The following is a 10,125-nucleotide window of genomic DNA, read 5'->3' as shown; positions in this document are numbered from 1 at the left end:
TTCTACACCCTTTTGGATATCCTTGAAAAAATAATGAATAAAAATTTACTGAATCGCGTTGCCCATGTGTGCCGTTTTAACGAGTTGTATCACTGAAAGGAAATCATTTTGAAAAGAATGTTTACTTTTCTGACATTTTGAAGACAAAACTCACTCTACCTGTTGAATTTGAGACAAAATTCAAGGTGAATTAGTGTGGCGGTGGTTTTCAAAGTGGGCGTCATGGCTTTTAGGGTGCGTGGCTAATTTCCCGGTACAGTACTCGCTGAGATGTTTGCATTCAAAAATCTAAGTACTGTTGGGAAAGGACTGCATAAATGAGGGTGCCGCTGTGGTGGTAGAGAGTGGTTCATGATGATGAACTCGGAACGTGGGGACTCGGGTTTGAGCAACACCGTCGCCACAAACTGTTAGGTACATACACTTACACTTCCGGCACAACTCACTAGGTAGTAAATTGCCCATGGCGCTAGACCTGATTTGTGAGGCAAGGCCTGATTCCTGCAAGGGCAACTGCGGCACTTTCCTTATGTAGGGAGGAGGGACAATTCTGTAAAAATTCATTATAATATTTTGTTTGTATTACTGTTTTTCTTCCACATTATCGAGCATTTCCAGATTCTGGAAAATTCTTAAATATCTATATTTTGAGAATCTATCGAATTTTGGATTGATGGGGGATGATCGAATTTGTTTGATTGCGATATTGGAATCCTTATGAAATCTTGCTATATTCCCGACACAGACCAGACCGAGAACGGACCAAACCCCAACATTCGAAAGAAAAAACTGGTATCTCTTGATTTTCACTACATGTTTGGCTAAATGCGAGGGAACATGATATAAAACTTTTGAAAATCGAAATAATTCCCCGAAATCACAAACTTGACGCGATGAAAATGATCATTATGTGCATTTTGGAAACGTTAAAAATGACCGTATGCGAGGAGGGCCGCAACTAGATGCTTCTGGTCAGCCGGGAGGAGCACACAGTTTGGTTCCTCTTTGTAATGGAGGAGAGATAAAACGGTGAAATTTGCGCTTCCTGTGCCTCCGGCGCCCGGTGCCCCAGACCCACGTCCCCCCTCCCCCTCCGCCGCTAGTGGCTGCCCTCTATGCGAGCACTTCAACTTTTGGGAGATAAATGGTATCAAACGAGGCAAGAAAAAAAAATTAATTATATTTGCAGTTTCAATCATCAACCTATGTTCTAGACGCATTGTCTTTACCAAACACGCTATAATCAGAACTGTACACCTAGCGTGCTATCAGAACATCTTTTTTCAAGAATATAGAGTAGAACCTCCCTTAACGGACAACTCCCGTTAATAGACACTTTTCGAATTCCCGGTATCGTGGAATAGAACTTTAATGTACTCCCCGTTAGCGGACACTCTCGACAGAGGACGGTAAAATCAAGCAAACTAATTTTTTTTCAAACTCTAATTTATGAGTTTTCGTTCATAAATCGAGAATTTATCATCACCGTTGCCGGTGATTATGTACACATAATATATAATCCCAAGCTCGCATTGGTAAATATGATGAACTGCCAATTACTTGCTTGATTGATGCAGTAGAACCTCTCGATAACGGACACCCAAGGAACCAAAACTTTTCTCCGCTAACGGGGAGTGTCCGCCATTGGGAAGTTTCGATATTTTGTAGAACCACGTTTATACGACTTTCACATTTATGCGCCGTTTGGCTGCGGTCGTTATTGGTTCGTATATGTTACTGTGCGTAAAATTGATACACCGGTGGTTATGCATAATCATGAATCTTCCAAGATTCCTGATTATGCATAACCACCGGCATCGAGATCTCGATAAAAAAAAGTTTATTAAATTTCACTACTATCACTTTTACCGATAATAATGCATAATTCCCATATAAAGTCTGATAAATATGGAAAAATTTATAATGTTTCTTTTCTCTTCACTAAAACCGCCTTAATTATTTTTCCCCGCGCATGGTATGTACACTACACGTAGGCTGACCATATTTCCTCGAGAGAAATACGGGACATTGAGATTTCAAATACGGGAAAATACGTGACATCGCAAATTATCGCCAAAAATGACGCCAAAACCGAGCAAAGTTGCCAAATATTGTTAAAATTACGGTAAAATCACAATGGCGGGAAATGAAACGTTACTGCAAATTCCAGTGGATTAAAATGAATTTCACGAAAAAAACGTTCACCAAGACAAATGTGGGAGATAAATATTCTCATTTATAGTTGTAATTATCATAATATAGTTTATTAGTTGAAAAATAATTTCAATCTTTGACTTCAATAAAGAATAAAAATTCAAGTAAGCGTCGTGTAAAATACGGGAAAAACCGGGACACTTTTGCGAAAAAGTCGGGACGACCAAAAATACAGGGACTGTCCCGGGAAATACGGGACGTATGGTCACCCTAACTACACGTATTTTGCAATAAAAATTGAAATAAGACGTTCATAACAACATTATCAATAATGTTGGGTTTCTTCACACGTATCAACATCTGCATACAAAACCAACATTACCATTCGGAATCAGCATCCTGGACCATATAATGTTCAGATAATTCATTTTTAAATATTGTTGAATAATGCGGATTGCAACTAGTTTTTTAAAATATTTTTTTATCTTTGAAAAATTACGTATATTTATTATTTGCAAATAAGATGGAAGTTTTACAAAATGAATCTAAAAGAATTCGGTAAATCTTTTCCAATAATCCACTTATTTCAGAGATACGCTGATCTTCTACATGGATTTAATGTGTTTGTCATGTTCATACCAGCGCCTCTTCCCCCCACATCCTAGAGTAGGGGCCAAAGCTAGGATCTTTGGTGGGCCCTTCTACAGCTAATTTATAGAATGAAAAAACAAAAAAATGACGGTAATAATTGTCCTGGGCCCTCAGGTTGGTGCCCTATCAGGCCTGTAAGTCATATTGACGACTCCAAGAGAATCAGAAGTATGATTACATTAAAGCGTATTTAATAATTTACAACATGAGGATCGTTTCGCGACCCCGAGATAACAACGTGTCTCCGTCTCTGGCGTGTGTAGACAACTGATTAAAAAAAAAACATGCCATCGTGGAGTTGTACACTTCGTACAAGAAAGAAAAATTTGTACTGAGTATGGAAGTACACTATGGTATGGCGACGCCATCTGGCGAGTGAAATATGAACTGAGGGCGCCGGCACACCACAGGCCTATCCTTGTGTTTTTCATTAATTACATTATAATCCACTGTCGATTTGCGAAAGTGCTTAATTTCACACCATTTGACAATGGTTTCCCACGATTTCAGTCATAATTGGCAACTTTCAATACTTTTGGCATCATTTTTTAGCAACTCCGGATATTTCCCGTATTTTGCGTTCCAAAGTTCATTTTTATATGTGGAATATAGCCAGCTTACATTTCTATCACTTCCGGGTATTGTTTTCTATCTGTACTAGTATGGTCAGCGCATTCAGGACGTGTGACAAAAGTCGAGTTTGCCTTATTACGTCATTCCCTCACACTGACGAATCCGAACAGGCTCCATGATTTGATCAGCCGAATACCGTAGACTTAATATCATTATTGGCGGGAAATAAGATCTGTTGATGATTATTTATAGATAAGATGATTGTGGTGAAGACGTAATTCCTTGTAATTTAATGAGGTGATGAGTAGAAATAAGAAGCTCTCAAGTGACTACCACGAAATCTGTTTCGTCGACGAGCTCGTCGCTGGCGATTATCCAAAAGAAATCGTCCAAGCCAAAAAGCTGAGAATAATCGCTAAGCTGCAAAGTTACGATTACGAAGCAGCGATTGGAAAAGTCGTCGATCCAACTCAAAAGAGGAGTTCCGCCGAGCCATTGGAGGTGAATTTGAAGAACTTGGGAGACAGGGTCATTATCGAAGGATCCGTCTATCAGATATTCGGCGAAGTATCCAAGGGCGAGGATGACGGGCGAATATCCTTGATCGCGACCGCGATTCGTAATGCCGATGGCCTGGACGTGCATTTGTTTCGCGCCAATTTGAAGTCCAGGAGAAATTTTCTACTCGAGAGGAAAAAGCGTTGAGACCCATTCCCTGGTAATATTCCACTATTTTATACAAAGTTGTATATTAAATAGTTAATGATTCGCTGGATCTTTTCTGTCCCCCCTTTCAATTACATGCCATAGCCTCGAAGTAATTGAATTATTTAAAACTTGATGCAATAAATAAGGTCCATTCCTTGTGTGTTTGTATGTCGAGTAATATGGGATTGATAACCCAGCTTTTCCTGGGAATGCAATATGAATCGCTCAGTGCAACACAACGTCCACTCATCAATAAGAAAAGTGGCATGACTGTTTTCCTATGGTAAACACCTAAAACATCTATGTTTTAGCACCAGAGAGGATAATATTAGTGACATCTCATTTTCGGCATAGCTGAAAACTTGACTACAAAAAGGTAGGCCTATATATTATACATTAAGCCCCACCAACCAACTTTTACTTCCAGCATTCCTCGATTTGCTTATGGTCAACTTCAACGAGCAATAGTCTTTGGTTATAGAAGATGATCATGGACCGCTACTGATTGAGATTCGTGAACATGGATCCGTAATGCTAATAGTCAGGTTTTAAATTGCATTGCGTGGACATTACCATATGAGAAGCATTAAAGCCTAGTGTAGAATGACATTGCTTAAACCACATATGGCATATTGACACCGTATATTGAAAACCTCGTACATCAGTTTTTTTTTCGAAAATGACTTTTTGACAGTGTTAGATTGAGAACATCCTATCTCACCAATAGCACTTTTTGGAAAAAAAATTAGCAATGATTTTCTCTCTATAGAGAAAAAAATATATGGTATAAATGGACATCTTTTGTGTATGTGTAATTCAATTGGATATCCATCTTTTTTTTTTTTTTGCTCTTCCTGTAAAGCCCCAAAACACAGAATGCTTTACATTGTTCTGCAATGAGCTCTCTGCTGACTCAGAAATGTTCTGTGAAAAATTTGATGACAAAATTTCCCATAATAGTTGTGTGTGTTTTCTACGCTTTTCTTAAAGTTCTTCCAAAGTAACCTGTAATGTATGCCACAGTTTTCGACATATTCTGCTTCAAGTTGGAAATTTTTAATGTAAGAGGTTTTCATTATAAGGTGACAATATGTCCCAGCAAACAACCTATCTTATTGTGAAATCTCACAGAGAAGTACTACAACAACCCTCCTCACACAATCTGGGTATGTCATCTCTAGACGTTCACTTGGCATCGAAATGAAAGACACTGTGAATTGGTTGCTGTCAAAGATGAAGGCTATCTTAGAATACAGGGCAAACAACTAAGTGAGGGCAGGCAACTGAGCAGGGGATGCCAAAATAGTCTAACAAATAAACATTTCAAAGACCAAACAGGCACACATCAATATTGCCAGCTTGCAGTGACACACGTTTTGTAAACCACTGAGTTATTGCATAATTAGAATTTTATCGACTCTTAAATGATAAAAAAATAAATATTTTATACATTTATAAACAGTAAGCATCAGGGTTTAAGCTACAGTCACATTTTTCGTAAAATGCAAAAGAAGTAATAGCCACTTTCGTAAAAATGTGTACAGGAGGTACGAAACGAGTAGACATCCAACCATCAATCATTACATTAGCATTGTAACAATTTTGCTAAAGCTTTCCCCTTGTTTTTTTGCAAAAGGAATTTTTTATCCAGCTTTAACCCTGGTAAGCATGTATAATTTCTTCTGAGATTAATCTGATTTGTCTTGTTCGATTTTCAGGCTGAAATCATTGGTACAGTTAGAACCTTTATCAACCATGGCTAAAAATAAGTTCATGAAGCAGGCTACCATATCATCGTTAAAGGTATAATTTTTATGAAATTAGAAAACAATCTCTCTTTGTTTTCTTGATAGTAATTGTGCGATATTCTTCAGGGGCCACAGAGGCCATAACATATAGCATCTTATATGTTAAAGAAAACAAACGCTACTATTTCGTATAATTAGCATAATGCAATACAGTGATGGATTGGATTTTTTCTGTGATTTTTCTGCCTCAGCTAACGAAGATTTTCTTTGACGCAGATCCACACACTAACATAAAACAGCTGAATTTTAGCCCCAATCATCATCAGAAATATTACTATCACTTGAGCCTGATTAACTCATGTCCTCCTCAGTATATTTTTCCAGATGCACTTCTACTTTTTGAATGGTTTCAAGTTAAATTAAAGATTCAGCTAAATAGCTCATAATTCAAGCTTTTAAAATCCATTGAAAAAAAAACGAGCCTATGTATTCACAATGTGTGATCTTTCAGTACAGGACTGAACAGCCTCAACATTCTAGGGGAGCTCATCTTTTCCATCTGCATGTATCAGATACAGAAAGGAGCAGACCAAATCTCTAATGGATGAGGGCACACTAACTCAATTGGGGTGTGTAAACACTAGCTATAGTAGACTAAAGCTAGTTTTTGGTTGTGTACATATCTCACAAAGTAAAAATATCTTCAGTATCTCATTTTCTTGTAAATCTTCATCTCAGCCTTTGGTCAGTACATCTGTAGCAGAAGGCCTCAGTGCAAAGCTTGTGATGTCACTGAAGAAGGTCATCTCACTTATAGCCATTAGATATACTACAAAAAAGGATGAAGATGGCGCATGTGTTCGCCTGCTGTGTCCGATGACCTTTTTCAGTGACATGATGAGTTTTATGTGGAGGCCTTCTGCTATAGTTGGTGCTGGTACAGTAGACTCTAAATTATCTGGCCTAATATGGCAGAAGGGTAGGCCGATAACAAAAAAAAAAAGTCAGATAGGCCAGTGGCCATAGTCCTATAAATGCTCACTACCACACTCCTATACTATTAAAAACATCCTTTTTATACCAAAACCCACTCTTATCCACATTTTCTAACCTCTAAGTACAGGTCAGTACTTTGTCATGTTTGTTATGTACTGCACAATAGTGTAAGCAGGACTTTCTTGGGGGGAGGGGGTTTCTGCTTTATTGTTTCCCAGTGTTTAATATTTTTACTGCAAAAATACACTGTAATCTCGACTCTAACCCAGGCGTGGAACCAGAGGGAGGCGATCGCCCCTCCCAAGAGCAGAATAACGTGGAAAAAATTGTTCTTGACCGTCTTGTTTTAACCACCCTTCTCCTGGTATGCGTCTATGGTATTGCATGTTTTGAAAATTAAAGGAAAAAGGAATTCTAAGCACAAAAATATTGTACTCTCATTATAAGATAAATTTGATAATGGCTAACTGAATTGCAGGAAATGTAAAATCATGAAAACCATATATTATATATCAATACGTGAACTTTTAAAACAAAATATTAATGTAGACGTGATTCTTACATAATTATTCAAAATTTTTTTTATTGTTCATTGATAAATGATTACACAAATTGATAACACTTAGAACTCTTTGGCAAAGTAAATTGTTCCTCATTTTATCACGGAGAATTATTTAACTAGGCTGGATAGTCAAGAGAGTACTGTGCCAGAAAGCAGAATATGCCAAAATCTGACACGTGAATCACAGAACAATCAGTGCTACTCCAGCTATCTGGAAGGACTTTAAGAAAAATGTAGAAAACACTACACAATTATGAGCATTTTTACTACAGAACATTTTCATTCAGCCGAGGGCTCGTTGCAGAACAATGCAAAACATTATGCTTTGAGAGTACTGTATTTGTATTCTAATGTATGTATTTGTAAGTGCTTCTTAGTGTTTTATGAAGCTTGTCGTCAAATTTTGGACTGTTTCTAGAGAGAGCAAATTAAACAGTTTTTCACAAAAAGCTGTGGGAAATTGTGTTTCGGCTAACGAATGTGATTCCGGAATGAATTATCTTCGCTAGCCGAGTTATCACTGTATTTTTTAATGGATAATTTATTTCAAATTTCAGGGAGTCGTCGTTTATGAAGATTTCCTAAGACACAAAGCTATATTGGAATATAAAAATCAAGACATTGATGACTTGTTGGACTCCTTGTCTTACCTCAGCAAAAAGAAACCTAGCAAGGAAGCTTTAGTGATGACAGATATCGGTATGTGAAACTCTCTAGCTCATTTACTGTAAAAAAAAATTTTTTCATGTGATAAAGCTGTTTTTTTTATCAATTCAGTACAATTATTACAGAATATTGTCACCTTAAATCATACCCATGACACTTTCTAACTTATAAATTCCTCTGCTTTTTTCGGGTAGCATAATGCATATTTACAAATTATCTGCCATAGGTGCCGCTGTTGAGCCTTTGTGCTCTCACAAGAATGAAGAGATCTCGAAAAAGGCTTGTGACCTTCTCTGTACTTGGAACAAGAATCTAAAGCGGCCTGAAAATTGCCAACCTACACTGGAGGTTCGTTATGACTTAAAAACCCAACATTTCCGAAACACTGCCATCAAGTATTTCTCTAAGGAACTGGGAGATTCTGAGGTAAAATGGAAGGAAATATTTATTCCGTGCATTGAACTTATTTTTTCTTTATCTTATGTCACATGAAAATTTGTGTATGCATGTTTAGCATATTGTTATCAAAAACCGAAATTTCGAAAAATTATTCCAGGATGACAGAAAACTGGCAGATACTCTCGAGAAACAGATATTCTACAGAAATAATAGACTTGCCAGTACAAGTTACAAGAAAACAACGAGAAAAATTATTTTTGCTCTCAAACACAACACAAAAGAAAGAGACTCATTAAAAAGTGGAAGAATTACACTCGCTGATTTTGTATCTAAGTTCTAAAAACAAGAGTTTATATCATTCCCCCCCCCCCCCCCCCCCCCAGTGATGTTTAACTAACAATTCATAGTGTAGAAAGCTGGTGTTGAGTTTTTGTTAAGCCTAAAGCAATGGAACTCTGGAACCTTCCATGCAAATTTTATTTTTTTCATTTGATAGTTATCGGCAGTCAATTTTTTAAGGCTATGACACTGTATAGCGGGGGTTCTTAACCTTTTTGAACAAAATCAGCTTCACGACCCATGAGACTTTTTTTTTTTTCAAAATTAGTCAAACCAATGACCCAATAAGTACATTTATATCATGAACGTAAATGAGGATTTACGACTCATCTAGAAAGCCCCTGCAAGTCAAGTTTGGGTTGTGACACATAGCTCAAGAATCCCTGGCTGCAAGTGGATTTGAACGACCCACAGTTTAAAAACCCCTACTCTATGGTGATTCATACACTGAAATTCAGAACTGCATATAATGATTTGAAGAATTGAAAAAATATATATATACAGTGCATGCTGTGCACACATTTTATTTATACACCATTGGCTTACACTGCTTAGTATAAGGGACATAAAAGAACAAAACGTGTAAATATTTTCACATTTATACAAAAAAAAAACTGAACATATAACTAAAATCTCGAATGTGCGTATTACAGTCATAGGTACAATAAAAATAAAATGTGGTAGTTGAAGCGCAATAAAACAATAGATGGTATCACTCAGCCTTGCAGAGGGAAGAAAAACTTCCATTTCTGAAAAGTGGAACGGATAATGCAGGAATCACTTATTTTGCTTTGTAAAGTGGCAATGAAATTGAATCAGCATTTATTTTTTTGTAAACTTTTTATATTGAATCAATCTAAGGTACTTAATACATTGCTGATCCTTATGCTTGTGAATAGTTTATGCCAAAGCGAATCTTTTTAAGATATTTATATACATAGTTACTGTAAAATTCCATGTGTTGTATTATTTTTACATTTTTATATACCACAATGTTTTTAATCAATAAAAAATGTTATATAATGTGTGTGTGTGTGACGACTGTATTGAGCAAAATGAACTTAATGTAGCTATGCTTCTTGTTATGTACACATAATGCTCATTGATAATGAAATCAACTCTCAAAATTGCATAGGATGGCTATTGTACATGGCCACTATTAAACCAGCACACATGCATCTCATAAACATTCCGTTGATGAATTTCCAACTAATTGGTAAACGCCAGGAAGTGCTTGTGTTTTAAAAATGGGGAGGGAAGAGCAGTTCAAAGTAACAGATGCCTGGACTTGTTTTTTGTGATGATCATGTTGTGAGGCTGCCAGGCCAC

At 36.9% G+C, this 10,125-nt stretch overlaps 2 protein-coding genes across 2 annotated transcripts; both read left to right on the top strand.

Moving 5' to 3' along the window:
* The first annotated feature begins 3,678 nt into the window (after positions 1 to 3,678).
* Positions 3,679 to 4,083, top strand: LOC149084128 (uncharacterized). The gene has a single exon (XM_089235268.1). The coding sequence runs from the start codon at positions 3,679 to 3,681 to the stop codon at positions 4,081 to 4,083; it is 405 nt and encodes a 134-aa protein (XP_089091394.1).
* On the top strand, positions 3,957 to 9,823 carry LOC149084127 (transcription elongation factor A N-terminal and central domain-containing protein 2-like). Its single transcript, XM_089234470.1, has 5 exons — positions 3,957 to 4,096; positions 5,805 to 5,889; positions 7,950 to 8,091; positions 8,285 to 8,484; positions 8,615 to 9,823. Exons 2-5 carry the CDS (start codon positions 5,842 to 5,844, stop codon positions 8,795 to 8,797), a joined length of 573 nt encoding a protein of 190 aa, XP_089090596.1. The 5' UTR covers positions 3,957 to 4,096; positions 5,805 to 5,841; the 3' UTR covers positions 8,798 to 9,823.
* The last annotated feature ends 302 nt before the right edge of the window (positions 9,824 to 10,125 follow it).

The sequence above is a fragment of the Pholcus phalangioides genome, unplaced genomic scaffold (assembly GCF_987345545.1).
Source record: "Pholcus phalangioides strain wild (caught in Gottingen) unplaced genomic scaffold, Ppha-v1.0 ptg000008l_1, whole genome shotgun sequence".
NCBI classification, from domain to species: Eukaryota; Metazoa; Arthropoda; class Arachnida; order Araneae; family Pholcidae; genus Pholcus; species Pholcus phalangioides.
Note: the sequence above shows the minus strand (reverse complement) of the source record. Positions and strands in the feature narration are given on the sequence as shown.

What these genes read in the sequence shown, in the direction of transcription:
- LOC149084128 (XM_089235268.1), top strand. Translation starts at nt 3,679, where the DNA reads ATGAGTAGAAATAAGAAGCTCTCAAGTGACTACCACGAAATCTGTTTC.
- LOC149084127 (XM_089234470.1), top strand. Translation starts at nt 5,842, where the DNA reads ATGGCTAAAAATAAGTTCATGAAGCAGGCTACCATATCATCGTTAAAG. An exon ending in CTACCATATCATCGTTAAAG is followed by an intron (nt 5,890 to 7,949) that starts GTATAATTTTTA and finishes TTCAAATTTCAG; the next exon opens with GGAGTCGTCGTTTATGAAGA. An exon ending in TTTAGTGATGACAGATATCG is followed by an intron (nt 8,092 to 8,284) that starts GTATGTGAAACT and finishes TATCTGCCATAG; the next exon opens with GTGCCGCTGTTGAGCCTTTG.